Source organism: Corvus hawaiiensis, chromosome 3 (genome assembly GCF_020740725.1).
Source record: "Corvus hawaiiensis isolate bCorHaw1 chromosome 3, bCorHaw1.pri.cur, whole genome shotgun sequence".
Classification (NCBI taxonomy): Eukaryota; Metazoa; Chordata; class Aves; order Passeriformes; family Corvidae; genus Corvus; species Corvus hawaiiensis.
Window position 1 is genome coordinate 65887949 of NC_063215.1, and position 16994 is coordinate 65904942.

At 42.6% G+C, this 16994-nt stretch overlaps 1 protein-coding gene across 12 annotated transcripts in view; it reads left to right on the top strand.

Moving 5' to 3' along the window:
- The window catches only part of NHSL1 (NHS like 1), a 184419-nt gene that overhangs the window by 156885 nt on the left and 10540 nt on the right, over positions 1–16994 (top strand). For 6 of the 12 annotated variants that reach the window (XM_048299705.1, XM_048299704.1, XM_048299707.1 and 3 more), the window contains 3 exons: positions 3428–3559; positions 12298–15708; positions 16237–16366. In XM_048299705.1, the coding sequence (XP_048155662.1) occupies positions 3428–3559; positions 12298–15708; positions 16237–16366 (3673 nt within the window). Of the gene's footprint in view, positions 1–3427; positions 3560–12297; positions 15709–16236; positions 16367–16778; positions 16831–16994 lie in introns of all 12 variants that reach the window. The other 6 variants (XM_048299706.1, XM_048299708.1, XM_048299709.1 and 3 more) reach the window with 4 other exon arrangements.

Sequence of the window (16994 nt, forward strand, 5' to 3'; positions counted from 1 at the left end):
TCAAATAACTCATAGATTTAATTCATCATCATGTAGAACATCACCTTGTTTGGATAAATTATGTTTGTGACTTCAACCTGCATAATTTGACTGGTGTAGTGAACCTTGTGTCCCCTGAGTTGTTTAGTTCAGCACTAAATTGTTAGTAACAGCACTCGGAAAACTCTGCGATTCTCAACTTTTTTGTTTGAAATGCTGCACGTGCATATTTTACCTCGCCTTTCTGGAGTGTGTGGTTAAGCACTTACTCCCTTATAAACATGGTAATTGGAAGAGATAAAAAGGGAGGGCATTAGAGGAAGACTGCTGTTGCACCATGTGGTCTGGTCTCCAGGATCCACCATTCCCTTTCCCTTGAAATAATTACATTGTTACTGTGAAACAAGGCAAGCGAGGTGAGCCACTCACAACATACAGAAAAAACTGCTGTCCTTGTTCCTCTTTAAAAAGTCACAATCTGCTCCCCTCCTCTGCTCTCCCACACACCGAGTAATTTTATTTTGTGAAGTTCCTTATGTTACTGCACGAGACAGGAAAAAAACTGACAAGAAATTCTGTGCAGTTTGTTCAACATAAAATGGAACAAACCATTGAGGGGTTTTGTTTTGATTTGGCTTTTCCCTTCACACACTCTCTTTCTCACTCTCCCAGAAGAGAGGTCACAACACTTCCATTTTATTACTCCTGGCATGAAATAAAAGGTTAACCTTTGAAGAGACTGCTGGCAATTGGTAACGTTTTCAGCAGTGCATTAGTAGTGATTCTGCTACAAAGGCCTCTCACGTGGCTGTGCAATAAATGCTCCATGAGTTCAGCTTTCAGGGCTCTTTGGTGAACAGATTGCAACTAATACAGTAGTCATAAAAATCTGTTGGATAGCCTGAAGGTGCAGGGGCATTGCATTAGGCTGACAAGCTGCTGAATAGACATCCAGATTTGGAAGCGGTTTAAGTCTGAGAAGTGCCTGGGCTGAGCTTTATTCTGGCCTGGAAGGGGTTGGACTGAATTTTTCAGTGGTGGCCAGTCTTGGCATTTACATATCCTGTGGGTTAAAAGATATATAATGGTGTCTGTTCTTGTGGGTTTTCCGGAACTAACTTTCTTTCCAGATGGAGGAGTCTGGTAATGGTGGAGGTGATCAGTGCCAGGCTGGATCCTGCAAAATATTTAAGCATTTGCTTGTGTCCAGCTTGACTGACTTCAGTGAGATTTAAGCACATACTTACATATTTTCTGTGAATCCATGGAAACTGAATATACTGCATGAGGGACAACTGAGTAAAGTATATAAGGAATACCCAGATGATTTATTACAAACCTGTAAGAGAAGGAGAAAAGTATCCTTGTATCTGTAAAATATACTTCACATTGACATTGATATTTTCTAAAATGAAAAAGGTGACAATGAAGAAAGAAAAGACTGAGACATTCTGATTTTGCTTGTTGGATTTCATTGAAGTTGTTATTTTGAAATTCTACGGATTTGCATTGTGGCCTTTTGTATCAAAAGCCATTAAAGATGGATTGGTTGAGTTAGCTCTTAGGTAGCTCCTTTGGAACAAGTTACTGTGGATCAGTTGGCACAGTAACATTTCCCCATGGCCATCCTGTTTGTGCTGTCTGAGGCTTCATGTGAAAGACTCTCTCCTTGTTTGCACCCTGTGCTTATCACTTAACATTTTATTCCAGGGCATTCAGATCTGGCTACATTATAGTTCATTGCAATCACCATCTCAGGCGTAATTGTTGGCCTTTGAGTGGATAAAGATATGATGAGAGATGCAAAACTTTATCCTTCAAATCTGTTGGATTCATTATAATGTGGCTGGAATTATTTTTATCATCCTGCATGACAGGATAACCTAATGTCCTGACTCTTGCCCCGTATGGGTCCTAACATCCTAATACTGGTACTGCTCGAGACAGTGGATAGTCTGTCTCAGTATTTCAGGACTTCTACTAAGCCAGTGGGATCCACAGCTCTAAATTTTGTAGTTCCCATGGGCTTCCTCTCCTCCCCTTAATCTGATTTCAGTCAGTCCAAAAGTTGGATGAAACCGGCATTTCATAACTGCAAGAATTCCATTCAGCACAAGTGTGGCCCATGGTCAAGGCTCCAGTCAAACAGAGTCAGAGTCTTTCTATTTACAACATGGTGAATGAAAATGCTACATTTTTTCCTTGCATTTTCTCAAGTCCACATGCTATACTTTAATATATGACTGTATCTTTAACTGTTATAGAGGCAATGAGGTTTTCTACGCTACTCGCACGACGCACATCATACTGATGTGCAGTCAGCCAGGGGTAATTTTTATGATGTATTAGTTACTGTGCATTAATCACTTTTTAGAGGTAAATAATTTGGTCATCGATTTTCAAAGAAGTGTACGGTGGAAAAAAACATGTACAATGTATATCAAAGTTTTTCTGCCTTTAAGTTTTAAATGGGCCATCTAAAGGACACTGAGCAGTGCTTTAAAATGCTTAAACTTCTAAAAATGGAACTTAATGTGAGCTACGGAGATTAGCTCTTAAAATTTTAAAGTGACAGAGAATTAGTTCACGATCTATAGGGCAATTTTTATCTTACTACTAGTAAAATGGCCAAATTATAAACCTCTAAACTAAAGTGAATTCCTAAAGAAAAGCTGCTTTATGATAGTGGTGCTTCTGGGTCCCATTATGATACAGCACATGGTCATCATAAGGCTTTGTCTGGCAAAGTGCACTTACACATTTTTTCAGCTCTTGCCATGGTATATTTTTATAATCATCTGTAAAGTTTCCATTTTAAGCAGCTTTCACTCTGAAATATTTATGAGTCCACAAGATCAGTTTGATCTCTGCGTGCTCCATAGCTCTTATTTGTATTGTGTTAAAAGATCAACACCAGAAATGTGGTACACTTGACAGGTTCAGAGCAACTTGGAATGAAAAAGAAGGGCCTCATGTGACTTAATGATGGAGCTGTGCAAAGACATCATAATAGCTGTTGCCAGTAGGAATGTCTGTTCCTGCGTAAACCATTGAGATCTTTCATTTTCATGAGCAGATTTGCTTTTTCTGCAGCTCATTACTTAAAAATAAATTAACAAAACCACAGAAAAACCTATAAAGGGCCAAATTAAAGCAAGGATTCTCTTTGCTTGTGGAATTAGAGCTCCTCTCACTAAATATGAACTGGGCTCAGAAAGCCAAAATTCCTTTTAAAACATGCAGTACTGTGTAATGGATATTTGTGTGTAAAGCCTTACTGTGACAGTGTGCTGTATCTTCCTTCAGTGTAAACCTTCATTGTAGGACATAGCTAACATCATTTATTAATGCCTTTTTTTCCATTTCTACAACAAAACTAGTGGAAGAAAGTGCATGATGTCAGTGTGCTTGGAAGTAATGTTGCTTTGCTTGTTCTACCATGTATTAGGGGAGAATTTCGACCGCCAAGCCAGCATTCGGCGGTCTCTAATTTACACAGACACGGTGGTAAGACGGCCGAAGAAAGTCAAAAGGAGAAAGACTATTACAGGAATCCCTGACAACATACAAAAGGAGCTAGGTATGGCTCATCAGAACTGTATTCCATCCACTGTTCATTGTCACTGCTTATCATGACTCAACTAATAACATTACCAGTGCTCATGAAACCAATACAGTCTGATAGCCTATTTCAGTTCCAAATATGCGTGTGCCTCCTTGCCGCCTCTTGCATTGGGAAGTTGGGACCTTTAATCTGTTGACTTCCATCTGTTAAAGGGAACAGGGTGTTTGGAAAATGGTGTACTGGTACAATGAAAATCTGCAGGGATGTAAGTTTGTGGACTTCAATGCTTTCCTTCAGATTTGGTCATCTTCTCCAGGATGTTCACCAAAGCAAAACTGAAGTGAGCAGGCGTATTGGCTTATGAGTAATTACTTAGTGGAATAAATCAGTTCATGGATGCCCTCCTGAATCTGGCAAGGATTGCATCAAGAGTTAAAAACCTATTTTCCAGTTCAGTTGTGGCAACCCCTTAAATATCTGTGGTTTTGATTGGCAGTAATTTACCTGGGTTTTTTAGCTATTCCATATATTCTAAAGGAAAGTTACCTATTTGGTCCCACTTACACTACCTCAGGCAGTCCTCCTTCATACTTTGCAGCAGATGTGAATTCAAAGCTGAATTTTGGCAGACCTTTCAGACACTTTTTGCAGAACTCTTCGATTTAAATTGTGTTTAGTTTATTTTTTGAAAAATTAATTCAGTTTTTCCCAAATTACACCTTCAGAGATAAAAGTATGCCCTCCTCCCCACCCCCCTTTTTTTTTTCTCAGTAGAGGAGGAATATATTTTAAAATAGTCTGGCAGAACATAATTTTGGTGCTTTACATGTGAAATCATCTCCATATATTGATGATTTCAGTAAGTTTTACTACGTTGTGTTTTGCATCTATTTATTTTTTAATTATGTCTTCAATTCTTGGTTATTTTTCTGGATTTTTCAGAAACAGAAGCAAAAATTTGTAGCTTGTCTGGATAGGTTTGAAATGAGGTAGAGGGTCAGGCATAGAGAAAGCCAAGAAACAAACAATTACATGCAGAGAAGTTTGTGAGTGGAACTGTGCTCCTTCAGCATCTGTAATGAAACAGTGCCCTGTCATGGGAATCCTCTGCCTCGAGAAAGCATTTACAAAACGTAGAGGTTACATCTTGGCCACTTCAAAAAGATGTTTCATGCTTGAAAACATCAACTGTAGTTTTATTTGGTGGAGTAAACTGAGAATGCAGTTGGCATCTATCCTAAAAAGAATTCTTCAGTTAATGCCTTAAAAGAGGTTTGTGACTTTTGCCAATCTGTTCACTAAGGGTGACAAGTTTTATACCCTGATTTTCATCTTTCATCTCTGTGCTGAGCACATTTCATGTTGTACTGCTTGGAGGCTTTCCTTGGCTTCTGTTTTAAGTTGTGGACTGGCAGTATCCCACCGTAGGAGCTCTCTTGGGATGGTTCCCTGGCCCACAACCTGCAGGCACTTAAGGCTTCAGCCATCTGCCCTATGGCAAAAGTTGTCTGAGGAGCTCCATGTTGTTTCTGTGGTGGTTGTGTGTCTTCCAGAGAGCAAACTGTGTGCCAGGAGAAGTCTGTGAGGGCAGTGTCCATCCTGTCAGCGTATTGCTTTCCATCACAAGACATGAAGTACACTTGAAAAGAGTGATAGTGTCTTTGTCTTGCACCTGAGGAAACCAGACATGCTGCAGTGAAGTGACTTAGCCAGAGTCAGCCACCAGGCTGCTGACAAGGCTGGGAATAACTGCAAGTCTCCCCCATCCCTGTTCAGTGCTCTTTCTGCCTTTTCTCCCCTCCCTCCCCCCCCCGTCACTCCCCAAATATTTCTGTAGCAGTCCATTCCCTATTTCTCTTACGCTGTCCCAAAACAAGCAAGGAGTTGTTTTAAAACATTCCACAGTTCATTTGATCAGAACAAGTATCTGGACTAAACTCCAAATCAAGCAATTGCATTATGCCTATTGACATTCTCCCTGTGGTTTCAGCTGAATAAATCTCTTTGTTTCTCCCCTAAAGCATTGCTGTGAATGGCTATAATATTTACACAAAGATTAAAATCCCTTGGTACACCAGAGTTGCTGCGTGCAGGCTAAATAACTAACATATACAGCAGATTCTTGTAACGTCTTGTTTATCCTTCAGAAGGAAGCAGAAACTTGAGAGAACCTCAAAGCTTCAACCAGGCTTTGGACTATTTTCATTTCTTGTGAGAGAGCCTGGAAGAACTTCTGCCGGGCCAGGCTGCTGGGGTTCTCCCCTGGCTGCTTCGGGTCCTTTGGAACATAAGGGACCAAGCAGAAGAGAAAGCCTGCACTGGCTGCTGGCCTGAGCTCAGCGGATGTGGTACCCTCATAGAATTCAGCCAGACATACTGAAAGGAAACATTAACTGCACCCATGTGCTTAAGCTATCTTTAAACATTGCTGCGTTTTAGCATTGAAATGCTGTTGTGTTTTCACAGGTGTCTTCCAGTAATGAACCAGTCTCTCTGTGTAGACTGGAAAATTCTGCATAGAAAATTCTGCATAAATAAAATGCAACATCATAGATGGGATTCTGAGAAAGAGTAAGAATGTGAGGTGTCTACCAGTTTAGAGATAGGAGTTACTTTTTGAAGTTGTTTTTTAACAGCAGGACCCTTTCAGTACTATTTAGCAGAGTGACACCAAAGTAATAGGAGAAGGCAAAGCATTCTTCTCTCTGCCAAACACAGCAATGAAAAAAATTAGTTCTGCATACTTCTGAATTACCTTCCTTGTCTTACAGAACATAAATATTACATACATATTTAATGGGAGTCAGTGTTGGATCAAAACTGCAGAAAGAGCAAGAAACTTGGAAATGTTTTACTTCAAGTGCTCTCAGTTTCTCTGCTCTGTGTTGCCATTATCCATTGTGTCTAGATGTTTTCTTCAGATGGTACCTTAGATGCAAGCCTATATTCCCCCCTGTCAGACAAGAAGGTGATTCCCAAAGAGAAGTTTGGTTGAGATGAGCACCTCTCTAGAAGAACCTGTCACTGGCCTTGCTCATTTCTTGGCTCTTGGTTATCATCAGCTTCCTTCACGTGTTCCAACTCTTCAGATGAAATAAAGGCAGCAAAATGCTTTCCACCTTTCCATGGTCCTTTCTTTGTGTCAGTGCTCTAGGGTCTGACTCAGACTAAATTTGTTTTTGTGGAGGTTCCAAATTACCTGGTTGTGAGTGTTTCTCCAGAGCTCAGCACCAGACACCAGTGGGCAGCTTCTGGTGTCCCAGACTCCCTCCCTGTCTTTCAGGAGGAGCAGGTCCCAGACCTGAGTATCAGTTCCACCACAGTTGCTAATAAACATACCTCACCAAAACAGGGGAGAGGAAAACATCTTCAACTTTTCCACCTTTTGATTCCTCCTTCTTCTGACAAGCATTTTGATGGTTTTTTTAATTCCAACAGAAAGTTTCTGTCCTCTTGGTCTCCAAAAATGTCTTTTGATTTTATGCTTTGTGTGTACTTCCTTTGGATTATTTAAATGCTTTTTTCCCCATCTTATACATGAAAGTCATCATCTTTTTGGTTCTGTGATTTTTTTTGCCCCATGTACATTTTTTCCCCCTTCCTGACCTAAGGGTTGAAAGGGTTAGAATGACCTTGTACCATTTTTTCAGCTTATTTACCTTTGAAAAGGGAAAGTACTTTGAAAAGTGTATTTTTTCAGTAGCTCACAAGGAGTTGTCACCTGTAGGATGTCGTGTCAGTCATAGGGATGGGTATGACTGACACCTGAACTGTCAGTCCTTCATTTGCTTTCTTGCCAGACAGCTCAGACCCCTGGTGGTACCATTTGGTGTCTCAGGTATTATTTGGGACTGTTGAAGCTCTCCTTTGACATGCCTGAGAGGAAACAGTTCCATCTCAGCAACGTGGGCGCAGATAAGTCCTTCTGATCTCTGGAAACTCAGCTGTTCTATTAAAGACTCCTCTTAACTGATACTCTTCTCCGGTTAGTCCCTCCAGAGCTAGCAATCACTCAAGTTACAGGTCCCATGGGTAAGAAGAGTCCCAGATACCCATTGGTCCTACAGAAGTGCCACACAAATACCTAGCTGTTCCAGCCAAGTAATTCTGCACCTGCTTCTGTTTGCAACTTTAGCACTCTTTGGAGAGAATATCTCTGTTTCAGAGTTACTGTGCCTTTTGACTAGTACTGGGTTTATACCTGTAGTTTTTTAACATTGTACATTTCCAGTGCTATCCATCCATAAATCAGGTGCTAGAAAGCGGGTGTAATCTGCTTTTTGATACTGGGAGGAGGAAAGACAGATGGCAGGAATATAAACTTCACCAGAGGTCGGTTGTTTACGGAAATGAACAGAATCAACAAAACTTGAATTCCCAATATTTACATCAGAAATCTCCCTCTCAGGGTGGCAGTGATATATGCAAGGATATTTCAGGGTATTTTTCAGCTGGCAGTACTGAAAAATTTCACAGGATTCACTGCAATATTTTTACTCCCTTCTGAGAGATTACAGATTCTTTATGAAGCACGGTGAAAATTCCTTTAAATTGTCATAAGCCCAATGTACTTGTCTGTTTCTTGTTGAGTGTCTGTTAAAAATCACTCAGTATGTAAGTGCTGGGGTAAAACAGATTAAGAGTCTCTGGGGATTTTTTGAAACACTAAATTGTGGTGCCTGCACAGCGACTTAGCCAGTTTAGTAGGTTGGCAGGAGGATTGCTAGGTGAGGCATGAGGAGGCAATGAGAGTACCACACCTTAGGAATGTGCCTATGGCGTAAGAGACAAGTGCTTGCATTAGAATTGGTTAGTCAGAAGGTAAGAGAGACTACTTCTTTGTTCTAGTTGAAACAAGCATGTGCTTTGTGACACCAGCACAAGCTCTGTTTATCTTTTCAGACCCTCGGTTTTCCATGCTCATTTCAATGCAGAGGACCTTTCATCTGATTCTCTGCTGGTGCCACCACATCAGCTAGAGTCACAGGGGGACTGCTAGTAGCCAGTACCTGGGCTCAGGGATGATGTACAGACATACTTTCTTCCCCATCAAATTTGCCAAATTTGTCATTCTCAATCCCTGTCCTCTCTAATGAGCAACACCAGTGACTATCAGAGTCCACAGAATGGGTGTTCTTTACTTGCTGCTGGAGCCTGCTCTAAACATGTGAGTTAGAGAAGAGCATTTGCCCTAAGAGAGACTTTCAGCATAGTAGGGTAATGAAGAAGAAAAGAGGGTAGATACAGGTCTCCTGTGGTGGACATAGCACTGATGGCAGTACTGCTGGACACAGGATAATATAAAAGGCAGACAGGACAATCATTACTTTCAGCCACATTTATCACACGCCCAGTTTGCAGCTGCTTCTGACTTCGTGATGTTCAGCATCTGTAACCTGATGTCTGGTTCTGCAACATTTTTTGCCTCTGCTCACACATTGTCCCTGCAACTAGATGGGCTTGTGGATGGTATTCTTAAAAAGATCTGGTTCAGTTTAAGAATTTTTGTGTTGCAGGCAGAAGGTATCTTCTGACTGCTACTTATTTAAGTAGATGTTTTCTGAGAAACCTAGCATTATCAGTGTAGTAGTCAAAGGTGTGAGCTGTCCCTTAGAATGGGATTGTTTGTCTTCTAGCTGCATTACCAACAAAGATTTTAAGGGGTTTTGAAAATCCTTACTTTTCAGTATTACTCTAGAAGTGGGTGCAGGTTTTACAGGGCATTTGTAGATTGCAAATAAAATACTCCTCGCTACCCTCCTCTGAATTTCACCAGAATCATAAACACCTCAGCATTTTACCAGTATACCTGAGTCTTAAATGTTCCTCTGGTTGGTTTTTTGAACCATTTTCCCTGCAGATTTCTGTCGTCCCTCTTCAGAAAACAGAACTATAAAATGAGTAAATCCTCACAGCTTTGCATGATATTGTCCATACATGTAAAGCCAAAACTGAAGCGGAAAGAATTTCAGAATATGCTGCATTTCTACAAAAAAAAAGTATTTAAAACCTCAAAGCTATATTCCTGTAATAGTAACACCCATGAAAAAATCCTTCTCTGACCATATCCCATAGAATGATTGAAGGATGTAGCCCTGTAGTTTGTATTTCTGAAGCTGTGCTGTCTTGCCCTCCATAATCCTGTGTTTATTTGGGCTCTGAATCATTCTAACTAGAAGAGGCCTCACACCTAGTGCAAAGACTTGCCCTGATGGGCTTCCCTGCAGTATTGAGGTTGTGAACATTTACTGCTGTTGAGTCAATTTATGTGGTTTCCCAGACCATATTAGGCTGGACCCTAAATTACATCTATTCTGGTAACAAACCCAGGGTAAGCCCTGGTTCTCAGCAGCATCCTGCAGTTGGTTGTTGATGCTGCCCTCTTGTTAGTGTGCTGCTCTGGCACTGTTCTGGCTGGGACAGCCGGCAGTGCCCAGGCTCTGCTGGGGTGTGTGTGCCAAGGGATGGGACAGGAGCTGCCGTGCCAGGCATTTTGGTATAGCCATCAGTGGCCGCTTTTATTCAGTGGCCTCCTTTATTCCGTGCCATTAATTTTCTGTTTCAGACATCACTGTGCATTTACCATGAGCTGTATGTCCCAATAAATGCATTCTAACAGTCCTTGTTTTGGAAGAAGGAAAAAGGTGGGGTTAGCAAGTCCAGCATTGGTCTGCTTTGCCATTTACCTTCTCTAGCAGTAACATTTTGAACAGACATAAAACACCCATCTGCATTTCAGCACTTGTGAAAAAGGGTGCATTTAGCTTCCTCTGTGAATACAATACAGACATGCCACATACTGAAATGAAGTGCTCTCAGCCACAGGTCAGTATGTGACAGTATTAGATACTTGCTGTAGTGCTGCCAGCTTCATTCTCCACCAGCACCATCCTTTTGTCTCATCTGCGTGTGTGAATTTGTGTGCACGTGTGTATTTCACAGAGGCAGAAGAAGAAAAATACCCCCTCTCTTTGGTTATTTACATATCTTAGCATGCAGACCTTTATTACCAGATATTTTTAACTGACCAGCAGTTAATATCAGTGATGTCATGGTTCCAGAAACATTCGTAATGTCTACTTTGCTGTTTTTCTCTGTCTTAACCAAAGGGGTGCACTGATTACATAGAAAAAATATACCTGGAAAGGAAGATTATTTTTCTTACTGTACAGTTCTTAATAACTGTATACGGAATATGCAAATCCCTCTCTTGGTTGGCTGCAGTAGTCCATCTGTTCTGACAGTATCTCGTATTCGATTATCCAAGACATTTGCCAGCATCTGAGTATCTAGCTTTGCAGCAAACCTCTACCAGAAGCAGAAAGAGGCTGCATTTTTGTGAGAGCAAGAGAATTTACACAAAGCAAACTAACTAGGCTTCAAGCTGCTGAAAGACTGCTTACATGCCTGAGGAAAAGAAGTAAACAATCTTTTTTGTGTGTGCTGCTTTAACTGTAGCCTTTTCAGAGCCCTGTTTTCCTTACCCTAAATGCCTCTTTTGCCTGCCAAGCAGCAGGATGATTAAATGTCCTTTAAGTAGTGTTTAAAGCTGCATGATAAGAATACCTATCCTCCCAGTGCAGTTTCATATAGTAAATATGAAAGGAGAACATTCCTTTCAGGCGTGCTACTTCATTGCTCCTGAGACTCGCTAAGGCGGAGACTTGAAATAACCAGTTTTCCCCCACAGTGACATATGTGTGGCATCCTTACCAGCATCTCCAGCAGCACGCCTGCCTCCCTCTTGCTATTTATACAGCAACGCAACTGAATTCAAAAGCAACAGCCTTACACAGACTAATTTTAAAGCAGTCCTCTGGTTTGTGATTTTAAAAGGCAACTACCAATAAAACTGTAAATATAAAAGAGCCCTAGAATCCTTTCTGTTGACCCAATGATAACTATATTTTGAACTAAAACTGGTTTTCCATTATCTTCAAAGTTGGGGGTGGGGAGAGTTATGCCAATGTGATTATTCCTTCTTTTAGAAAAAGTGGTTATTTTTTTATTTCCTGATGGTGCTGAGGATGACACAACCATCAATACCAGCTGTTTCTTTTCCCCAGTTCTTAGAATTTTTCCTTTATGGTAAATAGAAAATAGAGTTGTATAGAGAAACGTTATCTAATAGTTTTCTTTGCAGTGTCGGATAATGTTTATATAAATGCTGTTATAAGTATGTATTATTTGTGGTAAAACAATTCACGTTTCCATGTGGTAGCATTCTTTCAGACAAGCTGCAGGACTTGGAGAGCTATCTGTGTCTCCTGAAATATTTTTTTCTGAAATGTAATGCTTGTAAAAAGCAGAATTTTTTATTCGTATTAGTCTCCAGATTTCCTTCCCCTTTTCTTTATTGCATGAGGCATTAGCATGGGAACACACTTCACGTTTCTCAGGCTTTTGTCTGTTCCTGCTGCGTTGCCTACTGGAAGTCAAATAGTACTACTTGGTTTCTGACACAACTGATTACTATGGAAATTATTGCCATGTCATAAACAGAGGATTTCATGTGTCGAATGTGCGGCAGGAACGCAGACGATTCTGTAAGCAAGAGGTTCCTGGTAATATGGAAAAAGGGAAGAGAAATGCAGAAAACAGACGATGCCTCTGAAAAATCCATTGTTGCAGATTCTTCTTCAGAAGAAGGAGCAGGGGATCGAGCAGTTTGCTGGGTTGGGTTTTTTTTGAATGAGTGAGAAGATAAATGTGAATTTGCACTTCAAGAAATAATTATTTTATTTTGACTCCAGCAGTTGGTACTGGCCAAAGTGATTTCCGAGGGCATTCGATGTATGTCCCAGATCACTGTTCCACGCTAGGGAGACTAGACAGCTATCGCTCTGCTATGCAGCGCTCCGAAACCAAGGACACCAGCTGCCAGACGGAGGAAGTTAAAGTTGTGCCCCCTTCAATGAGAAGAATACGAGCACAGAAAGGACAAGGCATTGCAGCCCAGATGTCTCAGTTCTCCAGCTCATCTGGAAACATGTCGGTGATGAGTGACTCTGCTGCAGTTTTTGCTTCCCGCCAAAACGACGACATAGGTTTTCACAGCTTGCCTCGGGTTGGTGCGAGAGTGTCTCTGCAGTCCCTAGATCAGACACAGAGCATGATGTTGAGGCAGACAGAAGACATTGCTGGCACTTTACCCCACCAGATAAGTAAATTGCAAGTGGATGATAGTGTTGTGCATCTGAGGAATAATCCCACGATGGGGACCCTGTCGAGGCCAAAGTCCCAAGAGGTGAGAAGCTGTGATAGCGAGAAGTCCTCAAGCCCAGCATGTGTGGTCTCTCCTCATGCCACCTACTCAACGAGCATCATACCCAATGCAACACTGTCATCCTCCTCAGAAGTTATCCTTATTCACGCTGCCCAGAGTGTTGGATCATTGGATAGTAAAATTACCAGCTCCACTGCCTACCCAAATCCAAGAGACAATCCTGCTGCCAGCAGTGCAATAAGTGGGAAAGAAGATCACCATTCTTCAAGTGGTAACTGGAGTGAGAGTAGCTCCACACGTCACTCACAGACTTCAGATACCATCCCATCTAACACCGTCATGATGCTTTCTCTTGGTGACTCTGCTGTCTCTCTTAGCACTCCTGGGAATGCAGAGGCTGGGTCTCAGAGCATGAGCTACAGCTGTAGGAACACTGCTGCTTTAGCAAGCCCTTCCCAGGACAGCGATGGTCGGAGTGAATCCAGCTATTCTGGAGAGAGAGCACACGCAGCAGTGAGCAGCACAGAGCATTGGTTGTACAAGTCTTCAGAAAACAGTGAGACCCCTTCACGCAAGGTGGTTTGTACCACACCAGGCTGTGCCACGCCCGGCAGCAACCTGAGCAGCAGCAGCCTGGAGAGGACGTCGGTCAGGGACGATTCGACTTCCCTGTATTCTTTGGACCACGATGGCTATTACGGCCCCATGCATATGGACTCCAGACTGAAGTCAGACATTCCATGCAACAGTACTAATGGTTTTGAGAACCCCAGAGACAACGTGGTAAATGTCTTTGAAGGAAAGGAGAAGAAACATCAGGATGACCAGTCAGGCCAAGGTGACAAATCCCTTGCAAGAAACATCTCACTGAAAAAGGCAAAGAAGCCACCTTTGCCACCATCCAGAACAGACTCACTCAGAAGGATACCTAAGAAAAAAGCCCAATCCAATGGACAGGTACTTGATGAAACACTCATTGCCACGCTCCAGCATTCTCTGCAGCTGAATCTTAAGTGCAAAAATGGCAGCTCCCCTTCCCAGAGCCCCTGCAGTGATTATGAGGATCCCTGGGTGTTGCGCTCCCGCAGCCAAAGCTCGGTCAGTGCGAGCAGCAGCATGATGTCCACCACTGCTCCAAACCTGTACTCCATCTGCACAGTCACTCCCTCCCAGAGTGAGACAAGTAGCATAAAGTCGGAGTACGCTGATCAGTGGGGTTACTACAGCGACTATGCCGCAGTGGCAGACGACCAGGTGAAATCTCCGGTGACCCATTCTGCCAGTACATCATCTGCTCTGAGCGATTACAGCATCAGCCACTTCAGTGATGGCTCAAGGGCTTCTGTGCCACAAGTGCCCAGTGGACTGGCCAAACCAAAGAGTGCTTCTCCAGAGAAATCCCACCGAGTCACATCACCATCAAGTGGGTACTCCAGCCAGTCCAATACACCCACTGCGCTTACTCCAGTGCCTGTACTTGTAAAATCTGCATCATCAGGAAGTGGGAAATCCAAGCTGAAGCCTAAAGTGCCTGAAAGGAAGTCCTCTCTTCTGTCTTCAGTCTCCATGTCTTCATCATCCACTTCTCTTTCTTCAAATACATCTACTGAAGGGAGTGTGAGTGTGAAGAAACTGGACCCTGCTCTGAGCCCTCCTCCGGATTCTGGTGCGCCTCCTCCACCACCTCCTCTTCCAACACCTCCACATTGCCCTGAACTTTCTCCTCCCCCTCCTCCTCCTCCAGCAGAAGTCATGGATCTGTCACCATTGTCTGCCTCTCCCACGTTTCCCCCTCCTCCGCCAGAAGCCAGTGTAAATTCTTCCTTTGCTCAGACTGTTCCATGGTTTCCTCAAGAAGCCTCCATCAGTTCATTCTCTTCGCCTGTTCCTCCTCCTCCTTCTTGCTCCATAGCTGTCCCGCCACCAGCACCACCGCTTGATCCCAAAATAACAAAAGGTGCAACAATATACCCGCAGTTTTCTTTTAAGAAACGCAACCAGGACGATTCTTGCTACAGTCCAGTGAAACAGCCACTCACTAAGCAAGATGCATCGAGACCTGTGATGCCATTAGTAACCACCAAAGCACTGCAAATGGTGCAGTTGAGGTCTGTGAAAAAATCAACAGAAGGTGAACCATCAGCTGAATCTGCTTCTGAAACCACTTCTCAGGAAAAGGGTACTGCAAATTCATCATCACAGTCTTCGCTAAAGCCATCTCTCTCACTAAAACTCAGTAGCAGCTTAGGTGACGAGGAAATGAAAACTCCAGGCACTTCATTTAAAAATGTAGTTGAAACACTGTCTCGGGGTTCTCCTCTCATTCTCTCTGATAACACACGTGTACTTGACTGTGATCAAAAGCCTGTGAGTGCAGTAGGTCTGAAGAAGTCTCCTGAAGCTGATGCTCTGGGGTCAGCCACTGATGACACACCTGAGTCCTCAGTGCAGAGTGAAGACCTCCTTTCTGGCGTGTCACTTCAGGGGTCACCAACATCTCCTGACAAGACTCTGGTTGTATTGCCAAGCAAGAAACCACCTCCTATATCAAAGAAACCCAAGCTGTTCCTTCTGGTACCACCTCCACAGTTAGACCTTACAGTGGAGAAAGCAGCTGAAGTGAGTGATACTGCCAGAAGCCCAACTAAGAGAGACGCTGTGCTTGCACACTGTGAGGAGGCGAGAAATTGTCTTACAGATGGACTCGGTTCTAGCGAGATGGACTCTGGCAGCCTGGTTCCTGAGGGAGGAGCTGCTGGATTCACCTTCTCTGAGACAGTGGGAGCGAATGCCTTTGTGGTACAGCCTGCTGCATCACCAGTTCAAGAAGAACCCAGGCAGGAGGAGCAGTCTGCTTTTGATGAAGGAAGCAGTTCAGGGAGCAGCCAAGACAGTGGCAGTAACACTGACGGGCACCTATCTCAAGAGAACGAAAGTGGTGAGTCTCTTTTCTGACTAACTCAGATGTAGCAGTAGCTATTTCAGAGAAGGTGGGGAGTGAGAATAGCCATCCTAGCATTGAGGTGGGATTCTGTAGAGGGCAGAACCTCTTGTGATTTTTACAACTAAAACGTCGCAGGGATCTGATTATATTTAATGAGTTTTCTTGCAGTTCTTTTCTGACTTTGCATTGTTGCAGACACAGAAAGAAAATGATGCTTTATTTACCCGTGCTAGTATTAAAGCATGCTATGAAAACAATTCGTTAATTTTGGTTTTGTATTTTAGTGGAAACCATACAAGTTTTCTTTTGTTACTGTTCTCCGCCTGTTGTGTGTGAGCAAGCACAGGCATTTCATGCACTGCAGTTCCCTAAGCAAGCGTTGATCTGAAATCACCATAATGACAGCGCTGTACTCAGTCCATTGGATGCTTCTCCTTAGTGGCAGTGAGGGCTGGTTTCAGGATTACATGCCCGTGGCGTTAGCATGACAGACTGACTGCATTGTTCATTCTCTTTGCACAGTGGAGGTGTTTGAATCAGACACAGCCAACAGTTCATTCCTGCCGAGCAGTGGCTATGGGGAAGAGACAGATGGAGTGGCAACACCAGCAAGACCAAGGACTACTGAGGATCTTTTTGCAGCCATTCACAGGTACTGCAGAAACTGCCTTTCCTGTACTGTGACGTCCGGTAGGTCTCGGAAAAATAAATTTAACATTGTTTTACTAAAACACCCAATTACAACAGTCATTGCTTTAAGAGAAAGCATATATTTATCAACTTTCTACTAAGCCTGTATGTGAAAAAGATGAGGAAAAGAACTTACATTTTATTGTTTTACAAATGTATTTAGTCCATTCTGAACTAAAACCAACCTGATTAAATGGATGTAAATTATATTATAAATACCTTGCCCTTTAAAATATCAAGTTACGTCTAGTATTTATTGTACTGTTCTCAATCTGCCCTATTAACTCTACTGTTGCTTTTTCTGTGTATCTTTTCGTTTTCATTCTCGTTCTTCTCCATCTCTTTTTACTCTCTTCGCTGCTTATATGGTGCAGTTTGGGACAGAGGCTCAACGCTAATGCTTCATGGCAAGCGTGGCTGAAACTGGCAAGTAACACAACATGTCAGTCATATGGCAAAACATATGGCAAACGCTGGATTATAGTTTGCCATAATCCAGCCTGAGGTCGGGTGTTTTGTGTCAAACTGATTCGTGAATGAAATGTGCAATACTGGCCCTATTACTAATGACATCATTCATTTCCCTTGAA